The sequence below is a fragment of the Poromitra crassiceps genome (assembly GCF_964638095.1).
Source record: "Poromitra crassiceps genome assembly, chromosome: 23".
Taxonomy (NCBI): Eukaryota; Metazoa; Chordata; class Actinopteri; order Beryciformes; family Melamphaidae; genus Poromitra; species Poromitra crassiceps.
The window spans coordinates 22,524,265-22,545,520 of record NC_139639.1 but is presented as its reverse complement, the minus strand read 5'-3'; the positions used below and the strand labels follow the sequence as shown (position 1 = coordinate 22,545,520).

The 21,256-nt window shown below is 40.3% G+C and overlaps 2 protein-coding genes across 2 annotated transcripts in view; both read right to left on the bottom strand.

Annotated features, from left to right (window-relative positions):
* vapal (VAMP (vesicle-associated membrane protein)-associated protein A, like) overlaps positions 1–10,561 on the bottom strand; it is a 28,047-nt gene extending 17,486 nt beyond the window's left edge. Inside the window, exon 1 of the mRNA XM_083658820.1 lies at positions 10,423–10,561. Within this exon, the coding sequence (XP_083514946.1) occupies positions 10,423–10,480 (58 nt within the window). The 5' untranslated portion in view covers positions 10,481–10,561. The remainder of the gene's footprint in view (positions 1–10,422) is intronic.
* Positions 10,562–11,911: 1,350 nt separating this feature from the next.
* rab31 (RAB31, member RAS oncogene family) lies at positions 11,912–21,085 on the bottom strand. Its single transcript, XM_083659281.1, has 7 exons — positions 20,952–21,085; positions 19,865–19,944; positions 17,868–17,949; positions 16,872–16,943; positions 16,362–16,468; positions 15,113–15,222; positions 11,912–14,352 (listed from the first exon to the last, which is right to left on the bottom strand). Exons 1-7 carry the CDS (start codon positions 20,985–20,987, stop codon positions 14,255–14,257), a joined length of 585 nt encoding a protein of 194 aa, XP_083515407.1. The 5' UTR covers positions 20,988–21,085; the 3' UTR covers positions 11,912–14,254.
* Between the last annotated feature and the right edge of the window lie 171 nt (positions 21,086–21,256).

Genomic DNA, 21,256 nt, shown 5'->3' with positions numbered 1-21,256 from the left:
CTCTTATACCCTGTAGTGTAATTAACAGTTTAACACATTATGCCTACTCTTATCATGATGGCCCACTGGCAGATGCAGATGTAAATACAATGCTTTTCAAAATGTACACATTCACTGGGCAAAATAAGAAAAATACTTCAACTTAAGGCCATGTCCACACGGAGACGAGTTTAGGTGTATCCGCTAAAGTTTTTTCTCGTATAGACGTTTCGTCCAGACGGAACCAGCATTCTGGGAGTATACGTTCTGGGAGTATACGCAAATTTTTGAAACCGGGTCCCAGAGTGAATAAATCTGAAGACGCCACCCTTGCATTTCCGTGTTTACAACCCATACGCATCTTTCCTGAACTGATGACGCCATAGCCCCACCTCTCTCCGCCAGCAACAATTTAGGCTTACAGTGCACTAGCGTTCTGCTAAAGCAGCTACTGAGCCTGTTAAGGCTCTTGCAGCAAAATATAATGCTCCTCTATTACCACCGTCAGCAACAAGTGGACACGGAGAACAGCGTGTACAACATCCTCAGGGCTCCACAGCTGACTCTTCTCATCCACCCCTCCCCTCATCGGATATTTCCCAGAAGGCTTAGCGGCGGCTAAGTTTTTACAATAACACAAACAAAATCAGGCTAAACGTGTTAGATAGAAATAATATTTATTTTTAATACAACATGCAATTCTGGAATATTTTAATATTGGACAAAATGGAATGAAATTAAATGTAAACTCTGAGTGTAACGGACAACATACTCGGGATGCTCTATATATATCCCTCGCAAATACAACGTGAATAGTGAAGTGAGAGGTTTGACGACCACACGTGGCAGCGTTACAGCGCCACTTACCGGCCTGGCATATATACTACAGCGGCTTCAGTGGTTTCATGTGGATACACACATTTCTTGAAACGATTCCGTGTTTATGGAAAACTTTTCTTAAACGAAACAAAAAAAAGATTGCTTCCGTCTCCGTGTGGACATGGCCTAAATCATGCCATATTTTTTATTTATTTATGTAACATTTTCTTTCAAACAAAACTGCAAGATTCATCCAACTTAAACAGGCTTGGATGATATTAACCTGTCCTATCGGCGGCAGAAATGTCATATCGGGCCGATGCAGATATTTCATTTTAAAGCCTTTCCTCGGCTGATACCGATGACGTGCCGATATCATTGTGCATCCCTACAATGAACCAATTCACCAATGATTGTTTCAGTAGGAGTAATAATACATTTATTTGCTATTACATGTAGCAATATCTGAGCTCCACACTAGTTACAAGGTCCTAGGGCAATTGTTGCAAGAAAGAAATGCTATATTTCAGTCAGCCTTCAGACAGAATGTAGGCTAGCCTCTTTGGCAAAAACGGAGGAATGCCTGCTGCACAGCAAGCACAGGGGAACTGTTCAATGTTAAACATGACAGAAAGAATGGCAGCTAAACCAGCTGGTTCTATGCTCAACTGTGAAATGTCTATCTGCATAGGTGGTCAAAGTGCTGAAAATATGAACACATGTTTGGCAGGCCAGTGCATAGTGAACGATCAGCAGCTTGGTGAAAAGACAGCCGGTGGCAAGACTAGCCTACAAGCTACAACTCGGAATAACTGCAGGTTCTGGATCAATAGAAGGCTCAGAAGTCAGAATGTATCCAAAATAAATGCTCTGGTTGTTCCAGACCTGGGTAGGAGGAGGAACCCTGCTGTTCACAAAGGCCATATTCAGCCTTCCTTCACACCCAGTTCTTGGAGATAAGACGCAATGCATGACTAGATTGGAGTTAGTTGTCCCACCCAGCTAAGGCCAACATGTACAGTTAAGGTGAGGACTGGAACGTTGTTCAACACAGGTGAGTCACAAAGGAATTCCTACAAACCTGAAAAACCTTGTCATTAATACCATACGATAATCAAGGTATGCGTTATAGTATCTGTGTGCAGTGTGCTCTATGTATCTGTCATAGACTGAATTTACACAATATTAATATGATCATTTTAATAATAATAATGCATATATTTGTATAGCGCTTTTCCAAATATTCAAAGAAACTTAAAATTAAGGGCCCTTTAATGAAGTACACTGATGAGGTGAAATCAGGTAAAAGTCATTATCCCTTATTGATTTCCCTTAAGTAGATTAGGGATGCAGTGATTATTGATTAACCTAACTGCGGTACTTGAAAACTGCGGTTTTGTAACCGTAAAGGCTCAGCTACGCCGAATGTGTCTGTCCTCACTCTCAAAAAAAGGACTGGTACTGTGGAGGTTGTGTGCTAGAAACGGAGTGAACAGGTGAATGCAAATTAAAGCTATGCTCGAGGGCTGGATAATATGGCGAAATTCTATATTACGATTCATATCAGTCGATAATTGTAACATTCAGCACTCCCATATAGAGACACTGCGTAACGCGTCATCATTCAGAAGCCACGCCCAAGACGGGGGAAAACAGAAACCCCCCCTCCAATCCTGGCGCTCTCCTATGTTGCGTGCATGGTTGTGTGTTGCACAAAAAGATTGTATATACGGAAGATGAACACTCCAACTTACTTCCTTGACAGCTAGATCCACATTTTTCTTCTCGCCAATTCTCAATGGCTTCCTTGTTTTGCTCAGGAGTACAAAAAAACTTTAACTGGCGATTTTTTACATTTGTTGTCTGCGCAGCCCCACCACACAACAGCTTTTAGCTATGTTTAATTCAAGGAAAATTACACTGGTGTGTGGAAATGAACGGAGCTTTTCCCCCGTGATAGGCGTGGCCTATTTCATGCAGTGTCTCTATAGCCGGAATGGAATGATCTTTGTTTCATAACCACATTTTGAGACTATTTGACTGTGAGATTGGCAGTCAAATCAGGCTCCTTCGAACAAATAGTTAACTATTTGGGGTCACCCCTACTAAAATATCACCAAACCTTTTATTGGGGGGGGGGGGGGTCCGTGGTGGCTGGGGTGTTTGTCGGTTTGTTGAAAAGTTATTTTAATAATTTTGAGTGGATCAATTGCTTTAGAGATATTTAATGACCTTTATTAATTGTTGAGTTTAATATTGTGGAATGTTATGAACCACCAGGAGGTAACTACCGTAATGCTATGAGATAATTGATTACCTAACAAAATACTAAATGATGTCACTTGTCACAGTAGGAGCCAGCTACTATGCAAAGGTGCAGCTCCTGGGAGAATTGCCAAGAGCTCTGGCGTCGGAATCATTACCGGTATCGGCAGGCAGATATCCAAATTCAGGTATCGGAATCGGAACTGAAAGAGAGGATCGTGCATCTCTACACTGCACATCAGATACCCACCTAGCCTGCATCCCCTCCCTCACTTTGAGGTGTCAACTGTGCTTGCGCAGCCATTAGCACTGCCTGTCTCACCTCCTTGCATGTATGCTCAGGGCTCCAAAGTGCGACCTATTAGGTCGCATGTGCCACCTAATTTCAAAATGTGCGAGTTAATTTGCAATCAGGTCGCACTCGTGCGACTTGGGAGAATGAGAGAGGATAATATTTTTTTCCCCCCCAACCAATCGCCTGCTTCAGATCGCATCTTTCTGTCCCCTCTGCTCCCCGTCTGCCTGCGCGTGCTTCTGTGCTGCAAGACAGCGGTTACGTCACTCACTCACAATACACACACCGGGTAGTGGCGAAAAAGTGTTTGGAAGTTGCACTCTCTCTATAGCGAAAGCAGCTTGGGCGAGAACAAACAGCAGAGCAGCTAACATGGCGTCGCCTGTCTGGCAATTTTACAACTTGTTGCCGTTTGCATTGTGTGCTCAAAGGAGATACCGCATGGGCGAATGTGACAATCCGCCAGGAGAATGGATATCACTTTGTAGTTAGTCAAACTCAGGCATGCGCTGCGCTGCGCACGGAGGGAAGAGGCGCAACAGAGTGAAGCCTGCCCTGTACCCCGCGGCCTCTCACCAGGCAAGACCGCGGCTTCACCAAACACCCTGCGGCCTAGCGGAGCGCTGCAGCTCAACTAACTACAGGAGCTTGCTGAGCAGCGGACTTTTTTCACTCTGAAAACAATTGAAACCACCGCCACGACTTTATTTCACCAGAGGCGAAGTCAGCAACACAAAGACTGATGGAAATAACAGTCAGCAACGACAGCAAGAAACGAAAAGAAATAAATGCAAAGCTAATGGAATTCATATGTCTTGATCAGCAGCCGCTGTCTGTTGTGGAAGACCTCGGGTTCAAACGCCTCATATCCTGCTTGGATCCACGTTACACGCTGCCAGGACGTAAATATTTAACTGACGTTTGCCTGCCGGAATTATACCAAATTGTTTACAAGCACATCGAGAGCCTTATGAAAGACAACACCACGTCAATCAGCTTCACGACTGACATTTGGAGTTCGAGTGTCTGTCCTATGTCCATGCTGAGCCTAACTGCGCAGTTTATTGATGAAAAGTTCGACCTGAACAAAGTTGTACTTCACTCACAAGAGTTTTCTGGGTCACACACCGCGGAGGCTATCGCTGCAGCTTTCACAGACATGTTCCAAGCTGTGTTGGTGCACATGTTGTGTACATAGTATTATATTTTTTGTTTTATAAGACTATTTATTTTTCCACAGGAAAGTTACAGTATACAGTCTACTCTGTAATAAATAATAATAAAACGGTTGCCAACTCATGATACTTTCTCATCTCCTAATTTTAATACTTAATATACAATGTCGATGTTGTTAAGAATAATTAAATATATGAATAATGCGACACAATAAATAGAAGGCTTGAATTGATGGATTTGACGCGGTGATCGGTGATCGGCCATATCGGGATCGGCAGATACTGCTTCCAGTGATCGGTGATCGGTGATCGGCCTCAAAAAAGCTGATCGGAGCATCTCTACGTATTAGTGTTGAGGGTCCAGCACTGGAGGACTATGATGCCAGGCAGGATGTTAAGGTGTGGTTCTCCAAGGGAAAGGCCCCCAGGAGGCCTGATGAAAAGTTTATGTGTTAATTGTCACACGGTAAAAAAATATGGTGCTACCTAATTTATTTTTGTGCTACCTAATGAAACAGTAGGTAGCACTAGTGCTACCTGGAAAAAAACGAGTTTGGAGCCCTGTGTATGCTGAGGTGGGGTCCCCCAGGCCAGTCTTAATCTAAAAATACCGTCCGAGGAAAGGAGGGCTGGGCTGCCCCCTCTAGCTTGCTGGAGGAATCCCAGCTGAGTCCTCTAAAAGGGACCGGGTCTACGGGATACACACTGACAGATTTAGCACCGTCTCTGTGACAGTAAAGGAGCTGCGGTCATCCTCCTCCTCGTATCGCCTTGCCTCTGTATATACCTCAGAAGGCAGAACACAAACTCCTCCATTTCTTCTGTGTTCCTCCTGAAATACTAACAATCCTTCCAATTTCTGTCATCGACATCTTCCATATGCAATGGATATCAGTGGGCTTGGATTTGATCTGATCCGATTTGCATTTTACATGGTAAACAATATGTTTTGGCAACATAGTGGTGAAAACCAAACTCTTTGCATGACACATTGCATTCAGACCAAAGCCTGCATACAGAAATCTTAAAAATGGGAACTACAGAGACAGACACAATCATAAGGTTTATATAAAATCACTTCCGGGTAGAAAACTCTTGCGTTCCTACATACAATTTATGGTGGACTAGAGGCGAGGAACAAGTGAGATAAAGAGGAAATGGTTACATTTAAAATGCATGTTGGCTGCTTTCATATCTCATTAATAACACTTTCACTAATGTTAGTTGGAGACCTAATTTACCTGATGGGCCACAGATGAAAGAAAATGCTTGAGTTTACCTAAGGCAATCACCTAGTGTGACCGGCGTTGAGATATCACTGTTGGGTCGATTTGGTTGATCAAAGACACTAAAAAGTAGGCTATACACAGCTGAAATTGACAACAGAAATAAAGAATAAACAAGTTAGCCCATATCTCCGCAGTTCAAATAAATTGCCAGCTATCTACCCGGAAGTGACTGTTGTTGTTAGTCACGGTGATTTGGTCTATTCAAAATTACAATTAGCCTTTTTCACTTCCCACCCAATTCGCCCATTTTGTGTCTAAAAGGCAGGAAGTAACACAAGTGCAAGCAGAACATGAATGGGGGTTTCCAACTTCCAATCCATTTGGTGATCCAGTGCCGGGGCCCTCGTTACTGTTTTGCTTAGTTGCACCTGTGTTACTTCCTGCATTTTAGACACAAAATGGGTGAATTGGGTGGGAAGTGAAAAAGCCTAATGGAGTACTGCTGCGTAGCATAAAGTCTGCTTGCTTAGCATCGAACTAAGTAGAAATACAGATGTAGGTTTGCAAATTGCATTATGATTTACATTTCATGTTGAGCTCTGTGAATATGGTCCTAGAAACTGTTGTTTCTCTTTTCTTAGACTCCACCATTAGGCCTCAGTGGAAGAGAATTTGTGGTCAATTAATGACGGATGATCAATATCAATGTCAACCAACGTTTAATCTGATGATGGAAAATGTAAACGTGTGACTGATCTGCAATCAGTACAAGTCAAATTAGAGCTGAATCTCTAATCAGTAGGGGTGTCACAATATATCGTCCCACGAAATTTCGCGATAGTAAAACGTCACGATATGTATCGTTGAGATGAAATCTCATATCGCAAAAAAAAAAAAAAAAAAAAAAATTTTTTTTTTTTTTTTTTTTTTCAAAAAATAGACTAAGAAACGTCTTTGTTTGTTGAAGTTCAATGTGTGGAAAGTAGTTCAGTTGAACAAGTCTCTGAAGAGACACATGAGAAGTTATACAGGAGAGAAACCATTCAATTGAGTTTCTGGCAAAACTGTTTACTTGACAGGAAAAACTGAAGATGCATAAAAAATAGATTAAGAAAAGTCTTGTTGTTTGAGTTTGAAGAAAAACTGAAGATGCATAATGAGAATTTATACTGCTGAGAAACCTTTTAGTTCAAAGTAAATCTAAGTGACGGTGTAACTAATTCTATTTCAAGATAAGCCTTATCTCCAATCTCATGTTTTTTCTAGTTGTTATTGTAATAACAATTTCCCACAACAGCATGTTTTGTATTTGTGCATTTCAAATAAAATACTACTTTTCCAGTCATATATTGTCATTATTCAAGTTTAAAAAAATATTGTTAAAATCGTATCGTATCGTTATCGTGAACCCAGTATCGTGATACGTATCGTATCGTGAACTGAGTGTATCGTGACACCCCTACTAATCAGGTATAAAATGAGAAGGTCCATGATCAGATTATGACAGACCTGCCGTCAGACACATGGCCAATATCACTTTGACAGATGCATCTAAGGTTCACCTGAAGGACAAAAATATATATTCCTTCTTGTATTTTTCAAAGGAGAACTTTTCTGAACCTTTTTAAAATCTCTATATTTCCAGGGGAAATGACTGGATGGAAATTGATAAGATTGTATACCAATGTCATTATCGATTCACCAGCTGCTTATCGGTCCGATTCTTTATCGATTCCTGATCAATTTCTGTGTGGGAAAGGTAGGCCTTTGCAGGTTTTCAGCATCAACGCTAGGGCTGGGTATTGGCAAGGATCTCACGATACGTTACGTATCACGATACTTGGGTCACGATACGATTGTATCACGATATATTGCGATGCGATACATATTGCGATATATTGCGATATTCTACAGAATTTACTCAAAATTAAATAATAGAGCTAAAGATACAACACACTGTGTACCACCCAGGTAGTGTAATAATATGTACATCACTTTATACTGATAAGTTAGTGGACAAATTTAGTCAAAACTACTGAGTGTTGAGTGTTACTGAACGCATCGATATGGGAAATATCGATACAGTATCGATTAGGGGTGGGAATCACCAGATACAGAGGCATGGCATGGCCTGCAAAAAAATAAAAAAAATAATAATAATAATTTAATATCGCGATACTTGCCGTCCAAGTATCGATACAGTATCGGGAGATAAAATATCGCGATATATTGCCGTATCGATTATATTGCCCAGCCCTAGTAATCAACGCTGCTGTTTTATTATATCTTGAGTCTGATCACAGTGCAGAATGTCTGCCTAATATTTTGAACATGTTAAATTAAATTACAATGTCCCTTCTTTTAAAAGGATACAACATGTTTCAACATATTGCTGGTGTTTCCACTCTCAGCTGCGTTCACATTAGCATTTTCCCCCACAGCCAGCGCCCTTTTTCTCACTCAAAGCAAGGGGAAGTGGCCACAAGGCGCACAAAGGGCAGACGTTCCCAAAACGTTCCCAAAAACGCTCCTCAGAGTGGAGCAGTTTCAAAAGTTGAGAAATGTTCAACTTGTCAAAAAACGGCAGGTGACGTAAACCTCTTTTTCCAGCCGACCAATCATGATGATGAAGGCGCTGGCTGTTTCCCATAGCAACAACAAATGGAGAAATGGAGAAAGTGAATGTGCTGGTGGACAAACAGGACATTGTTATCAGTTAATTTCCATTACGGTATCCTCAATCATAAAAGGCAGTATATGGATTATACCGGACATGTATTGGAAATATCTGGTAAGCCTTTGCTTGTTGCACAACACTGTTTTGGACGGTTTTGACTCTGCTACGAATCCTTGTAAGTTTCCAGCACGGGCTCTACGCAGAGTTTGAATCATGCATGAGTTTTGGCAACGCGCGTGCTGTGCACAACTGTCAGAAAAATATGCCGGCATGGATAAAAGGAATTTATACGCAGGCATATGATTCAGAGTGATTTTTGACAATATTTGGATACTGTTGCGATTCCCATGCCCTTTTCAGCATCGCACTTACACATTCACACATAGGAGATGACCAATACACCCAGGTCTCTACTGTTGGCTGCTGGACAGCTGGACTGGAGAAAGTGAGTGTTAAGCACCTTGCTCAAGGGCACCTTAACCAGCATAATGCCACTGTTACTATTCCTCATACAAATTTGTCCAGCAGGTGTGGTATTTGAATTAGCAACCTTTTTGCCACAGGCGCACTTCTCTCAACTCTACCACTAATACAAATTGATAATTGACAAATAGCAAATAGCCTCAGGATGTCCTAAGGATTACTGGGTCTATGGCAGTGGTACATTAGTAAAAAATGTCAGGCAGTGGAGACAGAAACAACACTGCTTGCAGCACAGACAGGTATTTAAAAACTGGGGCATAAAAAGCACTGCAGATAAAAAAAATTGTGCTTAAGAGAATAAAGTAATGAAAGAAGTGTTAAAATTACTGGCCAAACTGCCTATGCTCGGCATTGTTTAATACAGTAGTACTATGGCATTGGCTGACTACCATGGCATCAACATAAAAAAGAGAGTTTAACATGTTAACTTTAGTTTAACTCTCTGAACTGCTTAATCAACACTTGTAGCATTAAGTTTAAGCGGTTATAAGGTTGTAAGAGCAATTGTTGAGTATACACGTCACGTGCTTACTTGTTATGAGTCTTTGAAGTCATGGTTTCACAACCAAAACAACAGAGCTTGTTATTGGATAGTGTAAAGTTAACGTTAGAGATCAACTGTTGTTACTTCGTTAAAGTTAGCAGCCTTGGCTAGCTAACGTTGGCCAACTGTTAACTGACACATAGAATGTTATCACTGCCAGACAAGCAATTAACGCTAACGTTAGTATGTCTTGATGGTAAAAAGTTCAATTTGTAGGTGTCCTATAATGGGCTTTGAAAAGCATAACGTTATGTTGTCCATGACACTGTCACATTATCACATTTTACTGTAACGTTAGCTACAAATGTAGGAACCAGCCAAATGCTTGACTGAGTGGTTAACGTTGCAGTTCAGTTAACCTAAGTTAACGTTAGCCTTTCCAACTCTAACTTGGTGTGTTTAAACCATTAACTGACATGTTTAAACTAGGTGTAAAAAGTTACCATAATTCCCCTCCCTATCTATAACGTCCGGGCGAGGAATATAGCATTTCAGGGAATGGGGCTGAGCCCCATGGAACCAACAGTTTGCTGCTGCAGCTACTAGGCTAACGTCAACATGCTAGCAGGACAGCAGGCTAGTTCACGCTGCTAACGTTAACCGAAGTGAAGGCATTGGCAAGCACAGTGGAATATAGGTTCACTTTTATTCAGTTTTTCTATTATAGGCAGTTGTCATACATTTCTGCTATACATTGGTACGTAACGTCCGCTAGATATGAATGACAGGCCGCCAAGATGCACAGCACGCCGGTTATCCACGTCACTACAGTGCGAGGATTCACAGCGGCCCGTCTTGTCCCTAGCTAACTTAAAATGGCGGTGAAAGCTAGCTAACGTTAGCAAGCTAGCTAGCAGCGAAACTCGTTGCAGGGAGTGTGAAATCATTCCAGCCAGGTAATTATCCACTTGTACTAGCGAGACATTCCGCACATCAAGGCATTTACGTCCACCTACCTTTGAATTTGAGGTCGACAGGGGGGTCAAGAATAAGGATCTGCTCCAACTTTGACATTTTAGCTGAGGGGCTGCACTTGATTGCGATATCAGGGAGTCACTGACAAGTGGAAATCCTAGATCCCCTGCCACTACTGAGTCAAATGCTGACTGAGCTTTGCGAACGAGCATGTGGGTACAAATACTTGAACGCGCGAGTGCGCGACCCTGTTGCGCGTCCGCGTGGTGGACCAACTGATGTGATTAGTTTTGGAACAGTAAACTAGTTATAGGCAGTGCGTGTACTTTCAAATAGCCCACATGAGAGCAAAAACGAATTATAACTTAAATGTTTGACTCTCACATAGCCCATGTTCTCTTTTTTTTGGTCTACTATAGTACCACAAACATACATAAGGCTATATTTTTGTAAACAGCAAAATGCAATTAGAATACATTAGTAACTTGTGGGTTGGTTGGTTAGTTAGTTAGTTACACAAAGTGTATCAGTTTAATACAGTTTAAAAGCAAAAGGTCAGCCACTTTAAAACTGTATTCCTCATTACATGTAGAACTTCAGACATAACTACTTTGATTACAATTAAAATGTTGGTAAACCCATTCCTAGCAAATTGTTAGGTTAGTTTGTAGAGATGTATCCTGATGTTTTATCCAGCGTACTGCTTGAGTGTTAAACCCAGTCTTCTGTCTGTCTGAACTCCTATTAGTATTCCAATCCACCCTCTCAAAGACCATTGACAACCTTGGCTACGGTTAAATCCATCTCCGTGACAAGTAGTGTAGTGTAGAGCTCCCCTCTGTAAGCTGCTGAGAGGGTAATCCACTGCAACGTGCTGTAAAAAGGACCCTGTGGAATGCCCCTCTCTCCATCTCATTTGTGCTATTTACAGCTTTTCAAAAGGTCACATAACCATATCATAATATGTGCAGGAATAACACCATTTTCTTTGGTAAGGTCTTCAAGTCTTCTTATTCAGGGATCACAACCAAAAGGAAGTGGGAGAGTAGTAAACATTTCACATGTGGGGGTGTTGGTGATGCTTATGTAAGAGTTGCCTTTCAGTTTGGTCCACATAGTCATAGTCAACAACTGTATTTAAACTGCTTGGAGTGGCTGAAGTATTAATGCTTCACCTATAAGTGTGCAGCCATATTGTCTAATTTTTCTGTTAAGTATTGGTTTCTGAGGTGCCCCAATGGATCAGTGGGACACATACCATCTACTCATGACGTCACAGGGTCAAATTCAAGGCATGACCTTGAATTTGACTCCCCCTCTCTCATTCATATTTCTGGTCTCTAATGCACTGTGCACTAACCATGCATGCAGCAATGGTATAAAAAGTATATTGATTTCTTGGATAACCCTTTTAGATCACACACTTTTATCCCTCCAGTGGGTTAAAGTAACAAAAAACAATCAAGGAAAAATAATTATTACTAGTTTATTACACAGATTAATGTACAAAAGTTAAAATGGTCTACAGAGAATACAGGGTAGCTGTAGCTCGCACTTTCAAAATGGATTGTTATGCATACAATTAGTCTGTACTGATTAGACTAGTAATACATGCATCTACCTAGCAGTATGCTCTTTTTAGCTATGTCATACATTTGTTTAGAAAAGGGTAAAAAAGGCACTTGTATGGCTATGAACATAGCAGTCAATAGAAATCAGAATCAAAATGGCAACACATAATCTCAATAAAATTGTTTGCGCAACTTACACTAGATATAGTAGATGATCAAAATTGATGCTGGACATGAACACTGGTCATTAGCTCCATGTGTGTCATTCTCCCTTGTATGGAAATAACATCATAGTCATACCAAACACCATTCAAAAAAATATGGGAATTGAATGTGTCCTTGCACATCGGAAACCTTGTAGAACATCACTAAAGACTTTTTATGAATTAGGTCTATTGATAAATTCTGCAAACATCTGATCCGCCAAGCAGCTCTGTTGTATTTTGGTGGAAGACTGTGATCATACGGTTGAAATTTGCTTGTAGTAGGCCTTAAGTCATGTTATGTGAAGTATGTACAGTATGTTTTTTCCCCAATAAGCAAGATCACATTAATTGCCAGATTTCTGAATGGAGTTCTGTGTGATGTTCTCTCCATACAGGAGTAGAGAATAGCACGTATTGGGGCTAGTCAATCATGTGCAAAATGACAGTTATTGCATTAAAAACTACAGATGAAACTCCATTCACTCATACAAAATCGGGAGAGTAAAAAAATTACACATTTTCTAACCCAAAAGGCACACATGTAAACTTTTTTTTAACACCTATGGGAATATAGATCCAGAAATACTGTTGTATAAAATCATATTGTAGCCATAAAGTGAAGATTCATGTGCACTTCAATGTTTTATCCATAGTTTTATCTAAGGCAAAACAGCTGATGAGTACTGTAATAAAAAATAAATCACAAAAGTATCAGAAAAGAATAACACACTAACCCTCTCAAATCTCAAATAATACTGTGTGAACTGTACGGAAAAGTGCCATTATAAATTTGTCAAGTGGTCAAATCCAAGTGCTCTACTGCCAAAGACAGAGTAGGAAACACAACTAAGAATCTCAATTAAGGTAACTTCCCTAATGACTTCTTACTTTTTACTTCTTCTTTTTTTTGCATTTAAATGAAGGCCATATCCCCAAATGTTCTTTAAGAGTTTGGTTAGTATATGGAGCACCTGCTTTTTAGAACTTTAATGGCCCACGATGAGGCAAAACACAGGTCTATTTTACTCTAAATAGTATAAATGTAACACCTTTTCAACTAAAAATAAATGAAAAACTCACGTTTGGCTGTCCTCCTATCCTGTCAGTCCCTGTTAAAAACTCAGACAATACATTTCAGAGTGGGAAATAACACATCTTCAATGGGGTGAGCTATGTAAACAAAGCTGGTAGTGGGTCACAGTGTTTCAACAGGGGGTGTCAAACTGCAATTTACGACTTGGGCATTCAACCTACAGCAATACAGTTAAACCCTTATACAGCCAATGTATTAAAACTCATGACACACTGGAATGTGATGCCATTTCGAGTAGACTAGAGTAATATAAACGTATGCTCATAGGCTCCAACTTGGCAACTCTTGTTCAAATATTCTGATGAAATTCTATACATGTGTGATACTTACATACACACAACAGCTCCATGAGAAAATACAAATACAAATCAATGCTATTAACATCATCATTGAAAGTGTGCCATTTAAGAGGAACAGTACAATGATAATCTACAGAGGTGCCAAAAATGTAATTGCATCAACAACATAAACCCAGCTTTATAAGGCACATCAGCTAGATCAACTAGCTGACTTGTTATTAATCTGTGCTTGATTTATAAGTTATTATGGATAACGGGGTGAAAGAGTTATTAACCTATTCGTAATGTGCTGCATGCCATTGTACCACTGAGCTATTGTACAGCAAAACCATAAAATCATACTGTAATTCAGGCAAAATGCCACCTGAGGGCGACAAAGCAAAGGCTTTCTCTTTCCTGGTATGAGAATTGGAATCACTGCAATCGCCAAGTAAAATAATTGTGCAACAATTTGTGAACGTGGTGCAGTGACGATCTAATACTGTCCTCAGGTTTTTCTGACCTCAAGTGAAAGCTGACTTCTCTGTCTGTCCACTGTCCTCTCTTTCCAAGGAATAAGACAACTGTGTGCATTGTGGACTGAGGTGATTGGAGGAAGAAGAGGAGGTGTGTGTGTGTGTGTGTGTGTGTGTGTGTGTGTGTGTGTGGGGGGGGGGGGGGGTCCCTGGAGCTGAAGGTGATCATCTCATTGGCCTTTGCTGGTACTAACAGCATCGCCTGGTGGACGGAGGGGGCTGCCGGGTGAGTTTAAAGGAGTCATTGCTGTCCACCTCAGGATTCTCCAGGGGCGGAATCTGTTTACCTGAAACACAGAGCGGGATCATTAACAGAGTTTGAGAAATGAAATAAAATCTGAAGATCGTAAACTGACCGGCAGCTTATAATCAGTGTTATAACCCCTCTGCTTTATTAGAGTAGTGAGATCAGACTGAAAATCATAATAAAGAGGAACCTGAACATTGTGCTTAGGAGGCCCATCACCATGCCAACAACCATAAATGAAAATGTCATATAAACTGGGCAAAATGGGACTTCAGGGCCACTGCTTTGTTTGATATACCGTATACTGTATTTACACGGCAACCAGTTTTAATCAAATAATAAACACAACAAATTCAACATGGAAAAACACCCACAAGTTTTGACAATTATTCCGCAGAAACTAAGATAATTCCAAGTGTTAGAGTAAATCAAAATTACTTATCACCAACTATAAATATACAGGATTATTTTCTTGGCATAATTAGTGCAGTCATATTGACAATTTCCAGAGAGAAGAAAAAGGCCTGTGCACTGACAAAAAGGTCTGAGCACCAAGACATTCACTGTCACTTTCATCCCCCCACCATGTCAATAAATTACATTATTTGTGTCCATGAAGAGCCCCTGAATCCATTATGTAGATATATGCTAAATAAATACAATTTTTTGTTATCATTATTTACTTCTTGGTAAGCTCCGAGTCAAGAGCACCTTTTCTCTACAGTTTAATTCCAAAGTGGCACAGTATCTACTGGCCCATAAGATGCAGAAACATGAATAGTATGAAACATGAAACCTACTGATTTTCTGAAAGAGCTCCTCAACATTGACAGCATTTCTGGCACTAGTCTCGATGAAAATAGCGGCAATTGACTCAGCAAACTCCTTAGCTTCCTTCATAGGCACTTCCCTGTAAGAGAGAAGGACACCGAGATACGTTATGGGGTAGGTTCACAGTTAAGAGGGGCCCTAGAGCAGTTGTGACTCTTGGATAACTCCCATGTCTTGCACCCTCTCATTTGTTTGGAGAAAAGAGATGGAAGAGAAGACAAGATATTGTGAGATTAAACACAAATTTCCTCTCCCCCCCCCCCCCCACAAGGCATATCGATTCTTTCAAACAAACTTCACAGTTTATCAGTTTTTGTTGTTGGTCATGATTGGCGGTCCGCATCAACAGGGCTGAATCATTGACAGTGGTGGTGTAGTTAGGAATGTCATATCGAACCGACCTGGATAGCTAGGCTTAGATAGTGAGGTAATATGCAGTTGTGCGGTGGTAGCATGGAGGGGGGTGTTTCCAGGACGCTGGATTACACCGTTAAGCCTTCTTGAGGTGTCGTGGGCCTAACTTAACGAAACATCGGTGAAGGAACGTGCCCACTTGAAAACCCCAATGACATGCTTCATACTGCTGTTGGCTAGGGTAGGTAACTGGTGATTTGTGTCTTGTTTATTAGTTTGTTAGCCTGTTAGCTTGTTTTATTCTGGATTGGTCTTCTAAATGTGTTTTTCCTCGGATTTTGGCACAAGGGATAGTAACATCTTGTCCTGTGTATTAATTAATAATAGTGTTTGAAATTAGGTTAGGTCTGGGGAAACTAAAAACATGACCTGCCAAGAGTATTTTTTGCTGGCACGAATAATGTGTCACCCAAACCATTTTCAATGTTTTGTGTATAAAATGAGGAAGGAAACATTTGCAGAAGTTGTGACACTGAGGCTGACGTTTGTGTGGTGCCATCATAGCAGGCAGCCAATGAGAAAGCCTGTTTGATACAGATTGGTTTGCTTTGATTTCATTGGCTGACAGTCAGAGGTGATTGTCTCAAACAGTTACTGGGTATTGATATATTCATCATCGTCAATGACAAATTCTGCCGGCATTTGGCAGGTGGCATTTTGAATCCACCAATTTAGGTTATTTAATTACCAGTAAAACAATAGAACAAAATACTGTAAATTAGATCTTTAGAATCTCCGAGTGGCCTTCTTACAGTTAGGAGTCAGTACTATGCAAGAGCAATGGAAAGCGAAAGCCAGACCCACCTGATATCTCCTAGGTCATTCTTGTTCCCTGCTATAGCTACAACAATATCCTCTGGACCATGTTCCTTCAGCTCCTTCACCCACTTCTTCAGTGTCTGGAAAGAGTCCTGGAACAGAAGAAAGGGTCATGGTCAATTTTGGGATGTCTCACTGTTGGCCACTGAGCAGCTCCACTAGTGCAGCTGGACGTGATGCACCTCGATCATGACATTTTGTCAACTGTAGTTTTTGAGGGAGAGAAGTTCACTACTTCAGGGATGCAAACTAGTCACCTTTAGGTGACAAGTCACCTTTTTCACCCCCAAGCAGGATAGTTATGCCTGGTTTTGTGTCTGCCTGGTATCTGTCACCTTTTCACTATCCATGAGTTTGCATTCCTGTACTTGTTAAATTACCGCATCCACATTTTGCCAGCAGGTCCGGGGATTTGAACTTCTAGTCACAACCCGACTTCTGTAAGTTTAATCCACCGTCACCTTGGATTTAGAAATAGTCTTCCTTTATTCTTACCAGTTTAGTAATGTCATAAACGATGACGGCAGCAGCTGATCCTCTGTAGTACATAGGAGCGAGTGAGTGAAACTGAAAAAGAAAACACATTTATATTATTTAGTATGATTTATCACATCAACTCTTATTTATATAGCGCATTTTATACAATACTGTAACCCAGGGTGCTTTATAAACATGGTTAAAAACAGTTCAGGGCCATACAAAAGAAAGCCATAACAGAGACAAGAAAAACAACATCATAAAGGGACAAAAGAAGAGGAAAGGTAATGTTTAAAAAGTATGCAAAAAATCGATGAGATCGATGTTCAAATAGCAAAGGGCTAAAAAAAAAGTGAAATGCTGCCTCTTCAGCCATTTTGGTTCTGACTGTACGGCCTTGCTCATAAAAGTTATTCTGAATCATAAAATGTATAAAGTTTTGTTGAACGCATACAGGACTGATATGAGAATACAGCATATTGTGGATATATGCCCATACATTCTTGAGCGACAAGAGTAGTTGATATAAAAACTCAACTTTATTACGATGCACTTGTAAACTTCTAAATATATGTAAAATTGTCGCTTAGTTTAATTTTTGCAGTGCTCATATCAACAGCGTGGTCAATCAATTGAAACAGTTAAACAATTTCCTCAATCAAATTAAATACACAAAGCAAAACATCAGGAACTTTTCACACAGGCAAATCTAAGATCCTTGCACTCGTCCCCCCCTCCCCCCATACAGAGAGCATGTCTGGTCAGCACACTCACCCCCTCCATCCAAATGAATCACCATGAAGATCCAACAGTTCTGCAAACTTTGACCCCTTGCATATCATCCTGTATCACGCCTAACAATAACTCATCATGAGGACGTAACTGCCGGCTTCTTGATGGATCACTCATTTTCTACACATGAGCCATAAACTGATGTGTGGAGCGTTTTAACACCTGATAGTCAAACACATGATAAGTGCATGATCGAGGGATTTCTGTGGTGGATGTGCTCACCCTCTCCTGTCCAGCTGTATCCCATATCAGGAACTTGTGCAGTTCATGTCCACATGGCACCGTCTTGGTCAGGAATGATGCTCTGTGAACGTTAAAGAGCATTTCCCATAGTTTTTACCACAGTCATAGACATAGAGCACCCTTTACAAAACAGTACAGTTAGCTAGGAAACAAAAAATGTGAGTATTATTAACATTTGATACCATGCATGTGTTGACTGAATTAAGTTACTGTATGACTTTGTCTGCGTCGACTCAGGCATCATTCAAAAGTACAAAAATACAATAAAAAAGAGAAAAGGAGTCCGAACACTGATGAAAGCTGGATGAAATGGTTGCTTATATTTATAAAAGGTTGATATCATTATATTGTTGTTTTAATACAAAAAAATAGCCCTATGGGACAATTTATGGTATTTTATAAAATGTTATTGCTGCTATTTCTATCTATGTCTTACCTTGTGTTCTATGTGTTTTAAGTGTTTTACGTCTTGTGCTTCATTTGTCCTCTCTGTCTATTTTAAGTCACCTTGCCAAAACGAATCCCAATCAACCATGTTGAGATGGGAATAAAATATTCAACTTTAACTATTTTTCTTTGTACCTTTCTTTTACTATCTCAGCTTCCTAATGTACTCAGATATGCTCAGAGTATCTTTAGTTTGTGTTTTTAAACAAATAGCCTAACATTATCTTATGGAAAACCTGATTCCAGATAACATTTTTGGCAAGTGCAGGAGAGATTTAATTTTGCCTTTTTAATCAATCAGCTTGTTGGACCTGTGGTATCGCCTGGACAGGACCAGAAGAGTAGTGGCACTGAACTTGAGTCCAACTCTTTTTTAGAACTGTCACATTAATTTATGCATTTCTATCCAAAACATGTTTTCTTTTTGAATAATGCTGCTCTCTATAGGCCTGCAGAAGAGATTACTTTGTGTTTACTCATGAAGTTTTAGGAAAAAGTGTAGGCGTGCTACTGTGTAAGAGTGCAACTCTAACCATTTTAGTCAGCAGTTATAATTAGAATAGGGATGGACAATATCATTATTTGTAACCTGCAGATACTGTACTGACTCTCCGTACTAAGCTTTAAATATCAGCGAACTGATCAATTACTATTCAGAATTTAAAATAGAATAGAATTTAAGTGTTAGTTTGGGGTCAAACCGGACAGAAAGGATTGAGACATAATCTAGTTTATGCTCTCAGATGGCATCTATTTTCTGATGTCAGATTTAAAATCCTCAAGATGCTTCTTCAGAAGATGAGTCACGTACTTTACAAGTAGTTCCTGATATCAATGCTTATAATCAATTGTAGTTATTTTAGTTTTAAATGTGACATTTCTATTTGTAGTTAAAAGTTCACTTGACTATGTCTCTCAAATGCAACTCAGACTCTGATTCTGTGGGCAGTGGTGGCCTAAAGGTTAGAAAAGCGAGCTTGTGACCGCAAGGTCGTAGGTTCAATCCCCAGGCCCGGCAGGATAAATCTGGGTGGGGAAAGTGAAAAGGCAGCGCTTGTCCCTCCCTCATTACCACCACTGAGGTGCCCTTGAGCAAGACCCTTAACCCCAACCGCTCTAGTGGAGCTGCTCAGTGGCCAGCAGTTCAGACTGTGGCTGTAGGCTACTAGTCAGCTTCTAGGTGTGAATGTGGAAAAAAAGGGCGCTCCTGAAAAAGAGAGCATTGGTCTCAGTGTGCTAGTACAATAGGACAGGACTGACAATTCTGTGAAAAATCGTCTATAAAGGGGGAGTCTCACTGTAACAGGGAGTGAGCTGGGGTTTATGTTGTCAAGTTAAAACTGTCTGCGTCTGACTTGGACTTGACACGAAACCTGATGACATCATTTGGGACTTGCACAGGTCTGGAATAAAGATGATTTCATCCCACCTGTCTGAACGTGATGTCGATCTTATTCATTTTATTTTTTGACTGTTGACCTGCTATAGTATTGATGTATTTTTCATTTTTTGTACTGCGATGCTCTTACCCTATTGTGGGACTTATGTTGTGGTCAAAATGATCCTGTACAAAACGGCACACAATACTGGACTTCCCAACTCCTGTGTCCTAAAAATAGAAGAAGGTAAGTAAATCACTGCTCTTTGTAAATCACAGCCCCTCCCTCCACACACACACACACACACACACACACACACACACACACACACAAACCCTGTTTGTTGCGCATATCTGTCTTGTCAAGTGCCCGTCACATCTCAAACAATCCTATAAAATAAATGTCTCAGTGTTTAACTGCTGAAGATCATACACAATTTTACCAGACAGCTAAATCAAAATGTTTCCTACATGTAAACTTTTGGGGGCTTTTGGGGCCCTTGGTGGTCCAAGGCAAGACTCACTTCAGATTATAACTGTAACTTTGTGCAATGTGTCATACAAATCAACATAGGGCATAAGAACATAGGACTATAAACACATGGGGATTGGCAAATAAATGGAAAGCTATTCAAATGCCCTGGATGAATGCATGTCAGATGCTCACTACGGGTATGTAGGCCTAGACATTATGTGCCTCATAACATAAACATAAACACTGTATCTAATAATAATAGTCAACAACACAGTTTATAAAAGGGGGGACTGCTGTGTTTTTTGCAAACGCAGCAAGAATCAAACTTGTAGTGGCGAGCCGGATGATGACGTCATGGCTTGTTAAATGTCAGAATAACCGTTAGGAAAAATGACAGCGTGAACGACGATAATTTGGTAAAAAACAAACACAAACAAAAAAACATCATAAATATAGGTATTAGAAAACACAAATCCGTGTTAAATGACATGATGATGACAGCATATCCAAAATGACTGCTGGGCCCACCGGTCGATGCGAAGCTAAAACTATCATCACCGGACTTCCATTTCTTTCCAAGTTTTCTAAAAGTGCAACATGATCAAACAAAAAGTAATTCATCTGACAGAAATGGATATATCTGTCGTGTCAGATTCAGTAATAGGTTAATGTGCTGTTATCTTCGAGATGTTGTCGGTACACACACACAGCAGACTGAAGGAATTTCCCTCAAAAATGATCAACAAAAACATCTGCCACTTACCCCTAAAAGACAGACTTTGAGTTCCCTTATGGCCATTATGAGCTACTAAAGTTTTTAAATCATTATTTCTTGAGCTTCACTCAATGCCTTTGTCTCATCATGCTTACAGCACAATTTTTTCCCTCTTTGCCTGGATAAAAAGCAGAGAAACCCAGCCCCTACAGACTGAACATCTTTTCCAAACCAGAGACTGTAAAGACAGCCACATTATACAAATACGACTTCCTGTGGCAACTTTCAAAATAAAGTATTTATTGACGGATATACTAAACGCAGTTTGACATTCCTCGTATAATCTGCCAGAT